Raw genomic sequence first — 16,084 nt, 5'->3', positions numbered from 1 at the left:
TGACTTTCCTCTTCCCAGACAAGACTACAGCCACCCTGACCCCTGAGAGAGGTAGCCTCAAAGCGGCTGTGCACAAGGGGTCGGAGGGCTCTGCCAAAGCATCATGGCCTGGCAGAGGAAAAAACTCCACAGTGGGGGTAGGTCCCCATCACGCTCCTTTATAGGCCTGAAGTCGCTTTGGTTGTACAAATAAGGGAAACTGAGGCCCGGTGAGGACATGGCCCGGGTCCAGTCGGTGACAGCGCTGGCACTGGGAGGAATGCCGTGAGAATTTGGTGAAGTTCCACCTGGGCGCGAAGGTGCCCATTCCTGTCGCCGGGCACCTAATCTGTGGTTGGCTGGAAAGCCGAGGTCCGAGAACCTGCGTGGGAGGTCCCAGGCTCTGGTGGGCCGGCGGGGGTCCTGCGGCCCGGCCCCAGCCCGCGGCAGGCCGCGCCCCACGCGGGGCCCCCGCCTGCTCCCCTTCCCCTCCCCCGGAGGGAGGAGGAGACTCGGCGGCCCTCCCCCGGCCTCCGGACGGCCGCCGCAGCCAGCCCCGCGCCCCTCCACCCTGCGCAGCAGCTCGGACGTCCGGAATCCCGGCCCCGGTCCGAGGTGAGCGGGGACGGCGGGGCATGAGGTCCCCGCGGCCGGGGACTCGCTGAGGCCCGGAGCCTCTCGAGCGCGGGAAGAGCTTTGCTGCGGGAGGGACGGGAGCCGGGGCGGGGCCCGCCGCACCCCAAACTCTGAGGCCAACTTTTCAGTCCCCTCTTGGGGTCCCCCGGTCCGCCTCCGCCCCGGTGGAGGCTAGGTCCCGCGGCGGGACGGTGGGGGAGGGGGCGCCCGTGGAATGCCGGCGGGCCCGGGAGGGGCGGCGGGCGGGGGCGGAATGTGGAACTCTCCCGGGGGACCCGACGTGGTCACCATGGCGAAGGCCGGACGGACGGGTTGCGCGGGCCTATCAGAGCACGGCTTCACGCCCGGACCCGCTGTGCTGCCAATGGAAGCCACGCGGTGGAGTGGGCGGGACTGCGCCTTTCAGGACCGGACCCCCGCGCCCCCGCCAGCCGCTAGGGGGAGCGGGGCTGGTGGCCGGCGAAGGGGGCTACTAAGTTGGGACTGAGGCTGCACTGGGCCCTGGAAAGCAGAAAACTAACTTATACGGGAAGGAATGGGGGCAGGTGGAGCTCGGTGCTAAGGGAAGGCAGAGGACTCAGTGGCCCGCTGCCCTGGTGGTACCGACCGGTGAAGTCTGCAAGCCTCTTCCCCAGCCCGCGGCTTCAGTTTGTGTAAGTGAACTGTCTCTTCTTCGGCCCGGAAACCTGAGCTTGTGTAGGAGTGTGGTTGGTTCTTATTGGCACAGAGTCTGCCCGTCTGCTGGAGGTATTAAGAATCTTGTTGGTGCCTCTCAATTCTTTACCTGGGGAAACTGAGGCCTAGCGAGGCCAGGGACCTGCACATATCCCCGCCTCCCAATTACCCTGTTTCCCTGTCTGTCTGTCTGTCTGTCTGCATGGCGATTTTCCTAGCCCCATTCCTTGGGACTGGAGAACTCGCCAGAGAGCTGTCGCCAATAAACCTGCTTTCATACTCTTAATTCAGCTTGAATTGGCTTATTTTATTGTCGGAGAAAACCTATAATAATAGCTAGGATTAATAGTATCAATAACAAAGCTAAGATTAATGTCTGTTCTGTATGAATGTGCAATTCCAAGAGTCGCTAAGAGTCCTGGGGCTGGAGTAGGTGCCCACGAAGGTTTCCGCCTTCCCTTAGCCAAGCCACATTTGTCAGGTGGGCCTAGTGTCTCAAGATCTCTCCAGGGCCATGGTGCTCTTCAGGTAGTCATGACCTAGCCACAGAGGCATCCGGTTCCACTCCTCAGGCTCTGTTTACTGCTAGCATGCTGTGCTGTGGTAGACAAGTGGCTGACCCAGCTGTAAGGAAAAAGGATTGGAATCTGTGACTTAGGGTATTTTTGTGGCTCCTCAGTTCAAGACTGGGATGCCTGGGCTCTGTTCCAGCATGGAGACCTAGCTTTCCTTTCTCTCCTGGAGGCCCAGCAGCCGTAAGCTGGGCTCTCTCACTATCCATGGTCAGAGGGACAACCTCCCACAGTCTGTGGGCTGACCAGTCTTGGGCCCTGCACTTATCCAATCAGGCAGTCCCCTTGCGGTTTCCTGCTGGGCTCTAATCCCTACCCACAGCTAGGCCTGTGGCCCTGGCTGTACCCCAGAGTCCACCTGAAAGATTCTAAGAGGGTATGGGAGAGTTTTGAACTGTGGAGGTGCTGGGTCCCCCATTCCCTCCGCTGGCCCCCATCCAGGTCTCAGGGTTGCCCATTCCTCTCTACTAAGAGACCCTGAGAGACCCAACCAAACATCGAGGGCAGCCTGCAAAGTGAGTATCTTCTTCCTCCCCCCAGTCAGAGAGACTTTCTCAGACAGTAGCTCAGACACCTGACCCTCACCTTGACCACAGATGAGCTTAGACACCTATCTGTATCAGCACCTGGCTGAAAACTGCCTTTTAGGATGACACCACTCTCCCAAACTCCTGTCTGGTCACAAGGAGCGTTGTCCACCTTCCGTAGGCTCAGGAAACACACAGCATCTACTCGGGTTCAGCCCTGTTTAGATAGCCAGCAAGACCAGGAAGCCTTTGAGAGCTTCATAGCCTGTTCATTCCCTAGAGCGATGGTTCTCAACCTCCCTAACGCTGCACACCTTTAATGCTACGCTTCCTCGTGCTGTGGTGACCCCTACCATAAAATTATTCTCAATCCTGCTACTACTACAAATCATAACGCAAATATCTGCTATGCAGGGTATCTGATATGTGCGCCCCAAAGGGGTCTCAACCCACAGGTTGAGAACTACTGCCCTAAACCAAGGAGGTTCTGGTGTTTAGGAAAACTGGCATGAACTACCCAGAGACTAGGAAAGTCTTCTCAGGTGAGAGGATAGTGCAGGTGGGTCTTGCAGGGTATGTGGGAGTTTACAGACGTAGGGAGCAAGAGGAAGAGGCACTCCAGGTGAGTCTGAACAAAAGGAGACACTGGCCACTTTCTGCGGGCAGCACTGAATCTGTGGTGTGCAGTGAGTGTCCAATTAAAGCATCCTCGTTTCCGGGAACAGGCAGCGGCAGTTATGAGGTTCAGGAGCAGAGACCTGCTCAACTCGGATGCAAGGCTACACAGCCCAGCTCTGCAGCCTCTGCACCACTAGCCGACTTTGAGCAAGTTCCGCATGCAAGGCCTGTCTTATGAGCTGTGAGTGGCACAACTGCCCCTACTGAGTGGAAGGCGATGCTGTAAGAAAGGCCACCGGCCACTTATGGCTGGCTATGGCATGGGACAGGGCAAATCAGGGCATTTCCTAATAGTGGTGCCCGAGTTGGAAGGATGGGCTGGCTGGCTTTAGGAAGGGTGAAGACGAAAAGGAGCTCTCTGGGCCCTGGCCCCCACCTTGAGCAGTGGCAGCTTTAGGGAAGCAGGAGACCCCCCCCCAATAATGTCACCAAACGAAGAGGTCACTAAAGCTGGGGAGGAAGGGGCGAGTGACTGGCAGCTGTGGTGTGAGGCGTGAGCCGGGCCTGTGTGTACCTGGGTAACCACAGCTGCTGGAGTTTTCCAAGGCTGTTGTGGGAGTAGGGGTGGGAGTGGGGGAGCGTTGCTAGGTAGAGAGGCCAGCTGTACTGGGGTCTGCACAGGTGTGCTGGTGGGGGTGGGGTAAGCGTGCCCCATCTCTTCTCCCATGCATGTGCATACCTGTCCTGGGCCTGGGGAGAAAGGCAGAAGGTCTTCACAGCCTCCCTGCTCTGCCGTTCCCGCCTTTCCCCCACCGTGCTCCACGGAGGAGCCAGGACTGACTTTGGAAGCTCTATCCCGGAAGCCGTTAGGAGCTTGGATGATGTCTGCCCTGCTTCTGTTCCATGGGCTTAGACTTTCTAGGAGCCAGTTTGTGTCTCCTGGAAGCCAAGCAGAGCCCTCTGCCAGGCCTGGCAGCCCCGAGGCAGCTGATGGGGCAGCAGCCCCTACTGCCTCACTTCTCCTTCAGGGCGCTGAGAAGACCTGCTGCCTTCAGGACTGGGACTTGGGCTTCCTGCCATCCCCCTGCAGACGCTAGTGTTGTTTTTAGGGCTGTTCTGATGGAACTGTGCCAGGAAAACGGGGAAGGAGTGTGTGTTTTCAGAGTTCTCTTAGTATATGTCGGGGTTCCATTCGTATGCTGGTGCATGGATAACAAGCGGATCTATAGCTCTTTGTATAGCTGTGTGCCCATAGGTCCGTCTCTGACTGTGTTATTTATCCCTGTCTTGTGTGGGAGGGTTTGCTTGTATGTAACCCAGATGTGTCTGTGTGCAGAAACGTCTAGATGCTGTGGGTGCCAAAGCTACCAACTCATCACACAGGCCGAGACACTGAGTCACAGAGGGCACACTGTCTGTTAGGAGCTAGGGCCTGGGTCCCTGTGGCTGTCCGCACAAGCGTCTTGGGGTTGAGATGCCCATGGAACTGTAAATAATGAGGGTGACTCTGGCTTAGGGTAGAAGGCCTGTTGGTGACTTTGCATGGAGGGGGTGGGGAGGCTGAGAGACTTGAGATCGCACCGAGGTGACTTGAATATGCCACATGTCCCCAAACACGGAGTCCTGAAATGTAGTCTCTGTTGCATGCCTGCCAAACACCTCGGGCCTATGGATCTGCTGATTGTTAATGAAGTGAGGGTCCAGGTGAACTGGAAGCACACCCTGATTGGGCTTCCCTACCCTGTCCCCAGTGTACGGATGGAGAATCGGAAGCCCAGTAAGGTCCCGTGGGGAGTCAGGAAAGTGGCAGAGCGCCCCTCCTTGGGGCCACTCTGGAACACAGCTTCCTCCTCCTTCTTCAGCCAGTACTGCCTGCTTAGTTCCCTGAGCACGCGCAGGGCTGGTCGGGTGACTGTCGGTGATGGGAACAGCCCAATAAAGGTTGTGTTCTCCTGCAGGTCTGAAGAAGCGTCCCAGACGGGTATCCTAGTGGGCCGCGCGGGTCGAGGCGATGGTATCATGTAGGTCTCTCGTCCTTTAGCCTAGCTGCGAATTCGCACCCAGGGCCCGCCCAGCCTCACTATGAGTCACGGTCCGAGCCCGCGGCTGGCCGATTCCCCGCAGCTTTCCAAGAGCAGCCTGCTTACCATCCTGGGCAGCCCGTCCCCCGAGCGCATGGGCCCGACCGACTCGTTGCCACCCACGCCGCCCAGCGGCACGCCGTCGCCCGGGCCGCCCCCTGCCCTACCCCTGCCCACGCCCGCCCTGCTGGCCGACGGGGACTGGGAGAGCCGCGAGGAGCTGCGGCTGCGGGAGCTGGAGGAGGCGCGCGCGCGAGCCGCGCAGATGGAGAAGACGATGCGCTGGTGGTCGGACTGCACGGCGAACTGGCGCGAGAAGTGGAGCAAGGTGCGCGCCGAGCGCAACCGGGCGCGGGAAGAGGTGCGCCAGCTCCGCCAGCGCCTCGACACGCTCACCAAGGAGTTGGCCGGCGCGCGCCGCGAGCGCCAGGAGGCCCAGGGCGAGTGCGAGGCGCGCGGCCGCGAGCTGGCCCGGCTGCGGGGAGCGCGCGGTGCCGTGGACAAGACGCACGACGGCCCGGAACCCGAGCGCGAGCAGGAGCCGGTGCGCGACAACGGGGCAGAGAGGCCGCCTGGCAGCCAGGTGCGCCCAGCTGCGAGGCTTGGAAGAAGGCAGCCATTCCGGCCAGCCTTGCACAGGGGCCCCGGTGGGAGGGAGGAAGGGAAGGAGCTAGTAAGGATCTGGTTTCCAGTGAGGTGTGTGTCAGCCCCGCGTGGTGGTAATGAAGGGAGGCAGGGAAGGAACACTTTGCTTTGGGGATTCCCAAGTTCTGGAGGTCGGACACACACACACACACACACACACACACACACACACACACACCTCTTAGAAGTCCTCAAATTCAATGACTTTTCCGTGCCAAGCACAGGAGAGATCCGTGTCATCACAGCCCCAGAGTCCCAGGGACAGTTTAGGAGGCTGCAGTCTGAGTTTGTACCCCAGCCCAGACACTCTATTCTGTGAGCCCCCTTTCTGTTATTTCCAACTGTCCCAGGTGGCAACCAGAGTTCCCCACAGGACCATCTGAGGTCAGGAGGATGGGAGGTCAGCCCTCCACAAGAGCCACCAATCTTCCTGTGCCCATGTTTGCCTCAGCCATGGGTAGTGATCTCTGCTTCACCATCTGTTCCAACTAGTCCACCCAGTGTTTGCATACTTGGGGTGACAGGGGCCTCTCCTGGGGGATGTTCCAGGACACAGGAAACCCTGGTAGCTAGCAGTGTGCTTCCAGGATGTGAAGGGGCTCAGGGCAGAGAAGGAGAATGAAGCAAGCAACAAAAGAGGAAACCAGGGCCGAGAGGCACTGTGTCACTTGCCCCAGGTCACTCAGCAAGCTCGGTTCAGAGCAGGGCCTGAGATGGCGGTGAGGATAGTGGCCAGGGCAAGGCCCTGGGCCAGGTGCAGTTCCTTACCTTGTTCCCCACAGGAGCTGGACCTGGTAGAGAGCCTGCTGAAGAACAGACCAGAGGAGCCTGAGGGCTGCTGGGATGCCTGCAGTGTAGCCGCTGGGGGCTCTCGGGTGAGCTCGGGCCGCCAGGATCGAAACCGTCTGCCCTGGGAGGACATAGCCAGTACAGAGGAGGACGCCTCCAAGTTGACTGCCCTGCGCCTACGGCTAGATGAGTCTCAGAAGGTTCTGCTCAAGGAGCGAGAGTGAGTCCTGTCAGGGAAGGTGGGGCCTGGGGCTGGGCATCCCCAGAATCCCAGGTGATGGCACACGAATGATTGCTGTTGAGGCACAATCTCTGATTACTTACCTTGGGGTGCATTTGTTGGTTTTTGTTTGTTTGTTTTAGTCTTTTTCATTTTCTCCCTTCCTCCTACAGCTTCCTCTCCTCCCCCATTCAGGACTGAACCCAGGAATTTCTGCGTTCTAGAGAAGCATTCTAGCAGTGAACCCATTGCAGTGTCTTTTTCACTTTTTATAAAGATTTTTAATTTTTTTTTAATTTTATGTATGTTGAGTGAGTGTGTGTGTGTGTGTGTGTGTGTGTGTGTGTGTGTGTGTGTACCATGTGAGTGTCTGTGCCCATAGGGGCCACAAGAGGGTATTGGAGCCCCTGTAAATTGAATTACATGTGTTTGTAAACTGTCATTTTGGATGCTGGGAACCAACCCTTGGTCCACCATGAAAAACAGCAAGTACTTTTACCTCTGAGACATCTCTATCCCTCATCCTTTGTTTTTAAAGTAGGACCTCAGTACATGAACTCAGGCTGACCTTGAGCTCAGTGTGTAGCCTGTGGTGGCCTCAAGCTTACTTCTGGTGACAGAGAGGATAGCAGGCTCAGGGAAAGCCAGGATGGGAGAGCAAGTTGGGAAGTTTAGGTTTAGAGGAGTTGTGTTTGTCACAGCGAGGTAACGGTTTGTGAGTGGATGGGGTCTGGAGGCCCAGACAAGTCTGGGCTAGAGGTGAAAAGGCGGGAGTCATCAGTGAACAGGTGGCCTTGAAAGCCAGGAATCTGAGAGTTAGAGAAGTGGATGGATGGGCAAGGAGAAGGCTATGGGATGCAGTCCTGGCTCTGGTAAGCTCAGAAGCTGGCTAGAGGGAGGTGGGGTGAAGAGGAAAGAGCCAGTTGCAGGGAGAAGGAACCAAGAGAGACTGTTTAACAGGAGGGTGGGCAGCTGGACTGAGCACTTAGGTGACCGGACAGCGACAGTGTTAGAGCACGGAGGTCATCGGTGGCCTTGATGAGGGCAATGAGAGGGCATGGCCTCGTGTTCATGAATAGTCTGCCGCTCTGGTGTCCAGGAAAGGAGCATATAGATTAGATACTTGGTTCACATATATGATTTTACTTTTTAAAAATAACCAACACAAGGGCTTGGGAAGAGGAGATTAATTAGCTCAGTGGAAGAGTGCTTGCCTAGCATGAATAAAGTCCTGGGTTCCGTGGGCAGGGGGTGGGAGATGGAAGAAGGAAGGAGGGCAGAAGGGGGGAACGAAGAAAACACACCCTGTGATGACAATTAAAAGCCAAAGGGGTCAGTAGCTGGGGAGAGGATGACATAGGTTCCTCCTGACCCCCTTCCCTACCCACACCTCATCGCAGACTTCTAGCTACAGAACACAGGAGAACGCAGCCTACTGTTTAAATGATGACGGCACCATCAAGCTAATACACTCCCTGAAATATGAAGTCAAACGAAAGCTGTCTAACAAAGCCCGTGTGCTTGCCTGTCCCAATCCCCAGGGATAAGCTGGCTCTGAGCAGGAACATCGAGAAACTGGAGGGGGAGCTTAGCCAGTGGAAGATCAAATACGAGGAGCTGAGCAAGACCAAGCAGGAGATGCTCAAGCAGGTGAGGAGGAGGTGGCAGTGACGGCAGGGGTGGGGGGATGTGGAACTTTCCGGCGGTGGTGGTTGCATGCGGGAGAGTTCCAGCCTTGGGGACAAGTAGGGCGGGCAGGGAGATGATAGCAGCCCAGCAGGTAAGATCTATGAGTTACAAAGACATCAAAACAGCATGAAGGAAATGGGGCAGGAGGCCAAGGAGGGCCTCTGTAAGATGACCTACAGGTGTGACAGGTGGGTCACACCTGTAATCACAGCATTCAGGAGGCTGAGACAGGAGGATTGCCTTGAGTTTAAGGCCAACTTGGATACAGAGTGAGACCCTGACTCAACATCCCTCTTCCACTCCCTACAAGATGCTGTTTGAATAGAGACCTAAAGGGTGTTAGATGAAGCTGTTCTTGAGAAGGTAGGGGATCTGGGTGCTCACAGCGGCAATTCTGGAGTAGGCAGACACCTGGAGTGCTGGGCATGGCTAGTGTTGGCTGGAGAATCCTGTCAGAGGTGTGATTTAGGGGCTAAATTTCTGAGATTATGTGACCAGAATGGAGGCATCAGATGTGACATTTAACGTGTGCCAAGTGAAACTGAAGCTTCATCGTGGTCAAAGGAGCTGCATCTTCACAGTCCCATCTTAGCTGTGAGGCAACTGAGGTTGGGAGGAGGAACCTTGCAGAAGGCGCTCAAAGCAGGCTGGCTGCCCCTTCTATCTCCTGTACAGATTGGATTTGGCCACCAGGGGGCGCAGCCATCCTGGGAAAGCCTTGCTGGAGCCTCTGGGATCAGAGAGGTCAAAGCTCAGAGATTTGCGCAGGATAATTGCCAGACCTGGCTTTTCCCTGGGAATCTCTTCAAGCTCATAAAAGAACCCCAGGCCCCTTGAATCTCCCTTCTTCTTTTGGGTCCCAAAAACCTGGCCCCACATTATTCAGACTGCCAAGTATAGTTGCTGGAAGGACACTAATGGAGCGCCAGTGTGCAGTTGAGCAGAAAATCCTCTTGTGCCTGGCTTCCTTCCACGGTATTGTCCTAGAGGTTTGCTGTGCACTTGTGTGGAGCAGCAGCTTGGGAGAAGTTCCCACAAGTGGTTCTTAGGCCCGTACATGTACACTCTTGTTGAGAGCTACCAGGGTTGAGCACTCTCTGCCTTCAAGACTTGCAGTCTTGTGAGCAAGTGGGAGCATGATGTTGTAGGACTTTCTGATAATGTAGGAGTTGGGTTCTATCTCAGGGCACCAAGAAACCCTCATAGGGGCTTTGGTGTGGGTGGAGGGAGGATTGTGAGGGAGGTGGCAGACATCCGAAGCCCAGAGTGATCAGATTCAACCTGATCCCTGGTGCTCCATCACCCTGGCTGGTGCTCATCTTCAGCACTGATGGTCCTCATGACCAGGCTGGGTGATGTCCTTGCAGCTCAGCATCCTAAAGGAGACGCACCAGGATGAATTGGGCCGCATGTCTGAAGACCTGGAAGATGAACTGGGCGCACGCTCTAGCATGGATCGCAAGATGGCTGAGCTGAGGGGTGAGGTGAGTGGCCATCAGGAGGAAGGGCAATGCCTGGGCCTCAGGGGTTCAATGGAGCAGTCAGTGGGAAAAAGACAGAAGCCAGGGCTGTGCTGTGAGGAGCCCACGCCAGGGGCCTAGCCTGCAGGAGGCACCCCCCTTCCCACACAAAACCCAGAAGCGCCCCCACATCCTGCACACCGTGAAAAAAAAAAAAAGCCCAGCATAATTATAGCTGCTGCAGCTGGATCTGCTTCCTGGTGCCATTTTTGGCTTCAGGAGAGGGGGGTGCATCTAGCTTGTCTCCACACCCCTGTCCCCCAGGAGCCTCACTGCCTCCCTTGCTGTTGCAGATGGAAAGGCTCCAGGCAGAGAATGCAGCCGAGTGGGGCCGCAGAGAGCGGCTGGAGACGGAGAAGCTGGGCCTGGAACGGGAGAACAAGAAGCTGCGTGCGCAGGTTGGAGACCTGGAGGAGGCCCTGGCCCGCAGGCGGCGGCAGAACGCCAGTGCCCTGGACTGTGACCTGAGGGCCAGCCAGGCTGCCCTCTTCGAGAAGAACAAGGTGGGGACAGGGACTGACGCCTAGGACCCCCATCCAGCTAGCCAGCTGTTCGTCCTGCATGTGGACAACTAAGATATAGACTGAGCCTCTTCGAGCCCCAAACCAGACATCCAAAAGGCTCCCAAACCCCCAATTTGAGCATCAACATGATGCCTTTAAAGAGCAGAAAATTTCATAACTTGGTGTGGTGGGTCCCAGTCAAAATGTGAGGGCAATAAAATTGCCCTCAGGCCCCTGATGACGTATACATGAAACTAATGGGTTCTGTTTAGACCCAGGTCCTGTTCCCAAGAGACCTCATGGTGTGTGTGTGTGTGTGTGTGTGTGTGTGTGTGTGTATGTGTATGTATACCCCCAAAGTCCAAAAATTCTGGATTCTAGGCCGAAGATAAGGTTTGGTAGTGTACCTACCAATCATACACCAAGCCCTGGGTCCCACCCTCAGCACCACAGAAGGTAGTGTGACATCTCACAGCCATGGTCCCCAAACCTGAGAGGTGGAGAGAGGCAGGAGGATCAAAAGTTCAGAGCTATCCCTTGGCTGCAGAAAGAAATTCAATACCACCCTGAGCTACCTGAGAATTTTTTTTTTTTAACTGAAAACCAATACACTTTTGAGCCTAGGCACTTCCAGGAAAAGATACTCGACCTGTGGTTGCGTTTACTAAACAGCTACTACAGGATAAAGCAGTTGGTGATTATAGTAGCGACATGTATTGAGCACCTACTGTGTGATCGTGACAGCAAGGAACAGACAGGTGTGTCTGCCTAGTCCACAAATGGCGGCTTAAAGGGACGAGGTGCTGTCTCCGTCACATATGGTTAGGCCTGGCCCTGTAAAGGCTTTTTTTTGGGGGGGGGCAGCGACTTTGGGCTGAGGTGTGCAGGAAAGGCAGAAGGTAACTGATGGTAAACTTTCCAGAGAGTAGAGTGAGAACTGGGGAGTCACAGAAGAAGTGAGGACTCTGATGGGTAGTTACCACAGGGGCGCCCAGGTGTAAGAGGCAGGGACCTCGGGCTGTGCTGTGAGAGCAGCAGGCACAGGCGGGGTGGGCAGCTACCAGGTGGAGGACAGTGATAGGACAGAGGGCGGGGAGGCCGCTGTGGTTCCCAAGGCTGCAGGGGATGACAGACAACAACCTGGGGTTGGGGGAGGACAACGTGAAGACGGACTCAGGTGATCAACTCTTTTCCTGGCCGACCCACTTTGACCTCTGCCCTCCTCCTGTGCCACATATTCTCCAGCCTAGCTCATCCTCAGACCCGGGAGTTTAACACGCTCGTCACCAAGACTGTAGTCCTTGTTGCTTCCTCCCCCAAGTCCTGACCTGAAGCGCCACAGCCCGCTGGACAACCTTCCGGGCTCATTACGTCATCCACCCAAGCGGAGCCCCACTGGGTCACGCACCCAGCCCTCTCACCTCACTAGGTGGCCTTGCCAGCCCCCACCAAGCCTTGACCTTCAGACAGGCGGGACATGTCTGCAGAGGAGACGCCAGGCTCTCCTGGCTGACTGCCCCCCATGAGCCCCTCTGGGTGAGCATGTGACCCGAGCCTCCCCACCCCTGCAGGAGCTGGCAGATCTGAAGCACGTGCATGGCAAGCTCAAGAAACAGTTCCAGGAAAAGGTGGCAGAGCTGGCGCACGCCAATCGGCGCGTGGAGCAGCACGAGACGGAGGTGAAGAAGCTGCGGCTGCGGGTGGAAGAGCTCAAGAAAGAGCTGGCCCAGGCCGAGGATGAGGCAAGTATCCCCTGGCCCGACAGGAGTGGGCCGTGGGCCCATCTGTGCTGCATACTGTATGCCGGAGCCAGGCACCCGAGACAGTGAGCTCTTGAGGGCAGCTGGAGAGGGAGGAGAGTGGATGAGATGAATGTGCGAGTGGATGAATGGAGGTGTCAGGAGTTAGGTAGAAGGCAGGAGGATTCCCCCACCAAGAAGACTTGGTAGACAGATGGATGGAGAGCGGAATGCATGAATGAGCCAGGGGAGCAGGTGGCTGATGGGTGTGGGTGTACAAACAGATCGATAGCTGGGTGGGTCTATGGACAGGAGAGGAAGGGCATCTGATGAGCAGCAGGTGGGTGTGGGTACTGGTTAGAGTGATGCCTGCTGGGTAGATTTGGAGACTGATGGCCCTCAGGGAGGGAGAATCGGATAGAAGTGGTCCTAGGGCAAGGCCTCAGGAACAAGAGCTGGGTTGGACACAGTTCCAGAACAAGGGAAGTGGCCGAGCCAGGCAGCCTCTGGCCAAACTGAACCTCATGCTGTCTGTCCTGCTCGCCCCAGCTGGATGAGGCCCACAACCAGGTTCGGAAGCTGCAGCGGTCACTGGATGAGCAGACAGAGCAGAGTGAGAACCTACAGGTTCAATTGGAGCACCTGCAGTCCAGGTAGGCGGGGTGCCCTGCCTCGGGAGGGTCCCGAGTGCACAAGGCAGGGGCTGCAACCCTCGAGAGAGCCAGAGGGGAAGACCGAGAAGGAAGAGCTCCTGGGGCCAGAATCCTGGCCCTTCCAAACAGGAAGGGCCAGGGCCAGGAAGCTGCTGGGGAGTGGCTGCAGGAAGACGGCCCAGCTGTGGGCTCTGGAATTGTCTCCTTCAGGTGGGCGGGCTGCTGGTGGTGTGAGCACGTGGAGGGCTGCCAAGGAGGCTGGGCTCAGGGCCAGCTGCCAGGGGGGCCAGGCTCTGGACAGGCCAGTGACGCTGGGAGTCCTTGTCAAGAAGCAGTACTAACCCCTGGGGTCTTGGGGCTGGTTGGCCCCAGGGACAGCAGCAGTCTGAAAGGTTGAAGGGTAGAGAGTGGCGGAGAGCGACAGGCCAAGCCCCTCAGCTATGGCAGGGACCCTCAGCCGCTAAAGAAGCGGAGAGGGGCTTAGATCCACCCACCTGGCACACTGCCACCTCTCCTGTCCGCACCCCACTGTCCCAACTCTATATCCTGCCTCCTCCATACACTTTACGCTTCCAAGACCAGCTGGGCATATCAGAGCATGTCTGTCAGAGCCCCCCAGACTGAAGCTGGGCAGCCCCCAAAGCATGTGACCAGTGTGGCCACACCCCTTCCTGCAATCTTACCTGCGGGTGGAGGGACCCGGGGCCTACAGCCAGACTTTTTGGGTAGGGGAGAGGCTGGGTGACCTACTAGGACACTGAACTCCCCCTGGTCAGCTCCCCCGTCTGTAAAATGGAGGTCAATCACTGTAAAGTGAAGAGAGGACATTGCATCTTTAAAAGAGCACCTGAACCAACAGATGCTGTGGCGTCATTGCACCTAACTTGGTGATGTAGCTCAGTAGTCCAAGACCTGGATTTGATCCCCAGCACCACATAAAATGAGCATTTTTTTGGGTTGCACGCCTGTAATCCCAGCACTCAAGAGTTAGTGGCAGATCAGAAGTTCAAGGTCATTCCCAGGTACATAAGGGATTTGGAGGCTAGCCCGAGCTAGAAATTTTTTGGGAATCACTGGACCATTTGCTGAGCCACCATTTGCACTGTTTTGGCCACTTTCATTGCATCCTCTGGGAAGGGACTAAGAGAGGGGCTAGATACTATGTCAAGTGCCTGCTGTGAGGCAAAGAAGGGGGGTGATCTTTTCCCTGAGGACTGGAAGACAAGGGAAAGTCCTTCGATGACCACCCAACAGTGGGTGGCCTGGTGGGATCTCCTGGTCATTCATCAGCAATGGGTTTATTGAGCATCTGCTTAGTACTGCTGTGTGCTGAGTGCTTGTGGGTAGGACGGGCTTTGGAGCCAGGCCTCACAGTTGTGTGGCCTAATCGACGTGGGTCTCGGTTTCCCCATAGCCTGGAATGACGCCTGAAATCCGTACAGGGTCCAGGCATGGCTCTGAGTCAGGTTTGTTACATACCCAGCTCCTCACTGTCCAACCCTGTACCTCACCCCCATCAACGGGCTGCTCGCTGAGCCTGGGGCTTTCCAGAAGGCTCAGCCACATTCCTGGGGAACCATAAACTCTCAAAATGGGCAGGTTGGCTCTGCTCAGCCTCGCCAGCACCTCTGCCGGGGGCGGGCAGGGCCACCCAGGATTGCTGCCTCATTTTAGTTTGTAACTTTTCTTGCTTTAATGTTCCGGGACAGCGCACTAAATCACCGCGCAGTAATGGAGCCGCACTCTCGCCCCTCCCTGCCGCGTTAATAATTCATGCCTTCCAGTAAGATGCATGGAGTGACTCCCTTGTTGGGGGCACTGTGCTCACTCCTCCTCGTAGGGGCACACTTTGGCTTTGGAAATTGCACTGTGAGGAACTAGGGCCGAGCAGAAGCCAGGAACGTAGTGTGCCCCACACTTGGTCACTTGGCTCCCCTATGAGGCACCAGGCCCATCTCAGTCACTTCTCCAAGTCCATCATCTACAGCAGCGCTGGCCCTGCAGCTCAGAGCCCAACCCTGCTGTCTCCCAAGTGACTTTAGGCAGGTCACTCAATTTCCTTATGCTTGTTTCCTTTTATATAAATTGGGGTGACCAAAGCATTTCCCCCATTTGAGAACAGGCGCCTCAGAGTACATTGCAGCCCCCACAGATGCACTATGACTCCGGCTCTGACCTGTCGCCCCACCCCTCAGGCTCCGAAGGCAGCAGCAAAATGCACCCCTTTTCGGGAAGATTCGTAGTACCCGATTTAGCACGGAGGAAGCCGGAGATGGAGCCAGCGACCTAGATGAAGACGAGGACCTGCAAATCCAGGTGGCCTAGAGCATCCAGGGGCGGAACAGGACTGACCCGAAGCCACAGGTGCCCAGCCGAGCATCCACTCAAACCGGGCAGCTGTCCTTACTCTCTGCACCCTCCTGGGTTCCATCCCCCTGCTTCGGACCGCTTCCTTCCCTCCCAGGAAGATAGCAATTTCACCTACCGGCACCCCAGGGAGAGGGAGCCTGTTGGATATGTATATTGTATATATGTCCAGGGTTGCCTGGACCTATTCCATTTTATAAACACAGGACAGCAGCTCTCAAGACTCCCACCTGCATAGGGTTCCATGCAGGGATGGAGTATGCCGAGGGAGGCTTGGTGGCCCGGCAGGGGCTGTTCATAATAAGATGCCATGAAGACAGACTTTTGTAATAAATGGAGTTCAAGCTCTCAGGGCCGAGTCCTGAAGGTTCGGGAGACTCTGGGAGGAGGCGTGGTGGTGGCATTAGCATGCACCTAACATTGAACTCGAGTTCAGGATTGGTGAGTGAACAATTGGGTACCAGTGTGGCTGCAGGACCTGGTGTCCAGCCTGTCATGAAAGAAAGTATGGTGTCCATCTGGTCTGGATGAGAGGAGACCCTCAAATTTCTGCTCTGTCCTTTACTGACTGTGCAACCTCAGGGACATCCCTCCCCTTCTCTGAGCCTCTGGCTTTTGACCTGGAAGTCAGTGTTCCGGGGCTCATTGGGCAAAGCCCTTGCCACGCAAGCCTGATGGCCTGGGTTCGATCCTCAGAACTGGCATAAAGGTGGAAGGAGAGAATGAATTCCATGAAGTCCTCTGACCTCCACAGGTGCACACACCAACAATAATAGTAATACATTTTGTAACTAAAAAAAAACTACGTCACAATTCCTGGAGATGTACCCTAGGCAGGAGGATTTGCCCACAGGGTGAAGAAAGAGCTGAT

At 56.4% G+C, this 16,084-nt stretch overlaps 1 protein-coding gene across 2 annotated transcripts; it reads left to right on the top strand.

Annotated features, from left to right (window-relative positions):
* Positions 1–519: 519 nt before the first annotated feature.
* On the top strand, positions 520–15,553 carry Ccdc102a (coiled-coil domain containing 102A). 2 transcript variants are annotated; one of them, XM_055621256.1, is made up of 9 exons: positions 520–594; positions 4,966–5,671; positions 6,516–6,742; positions 8,284–8,392; positions 9,799–9,915; positions 10,245–10,454; positions 12,026–12,196; positions 12,743–12,846; positions 15,042–15,553. In XM_055621256.1, the coding sequence occupies exons 2-9, from the start codon at positions 5,090–5,092 to the stop codon at positions 15,169–15,171; spliced, it is 1,650 nt and encodes a 549-aa protein (XP_055477231.1). In that variant the 5' UTR covers positions 520–594; positions 4,966–5,089; the 3' UTR covers positions 15,172–15,553. The 2 variants fall into 2 exon arrangements, with proteins under 2 accessions (XP_055477231.1, XP_055477230.1); XM_055621255.1 differs by lacking the exon at positions 520–594 and adding an exon at positions 1,098–1,268.
* Positions 15,554–16,084: the final 531 nt, after the last annotated feature.

The sequence above is a fragment of the Psammomys obesus genome, unplaced genomic scaffold, assembly GCF_907164565.1.
Source record: "Psammomys obesus unplaced genomic scaffold, mPsaObe1.curated_primary_1811, whole genome shotgun sequence".
Lineage (NCBI taxonomy): Eukaryota > Metazoa > Chordata > Mammalia > Rodentia > Muridae > Psammomys > Psammomys obesus.
This window is presented reverse-complemented; position numbering and strand designations above follow the sequence as displayed.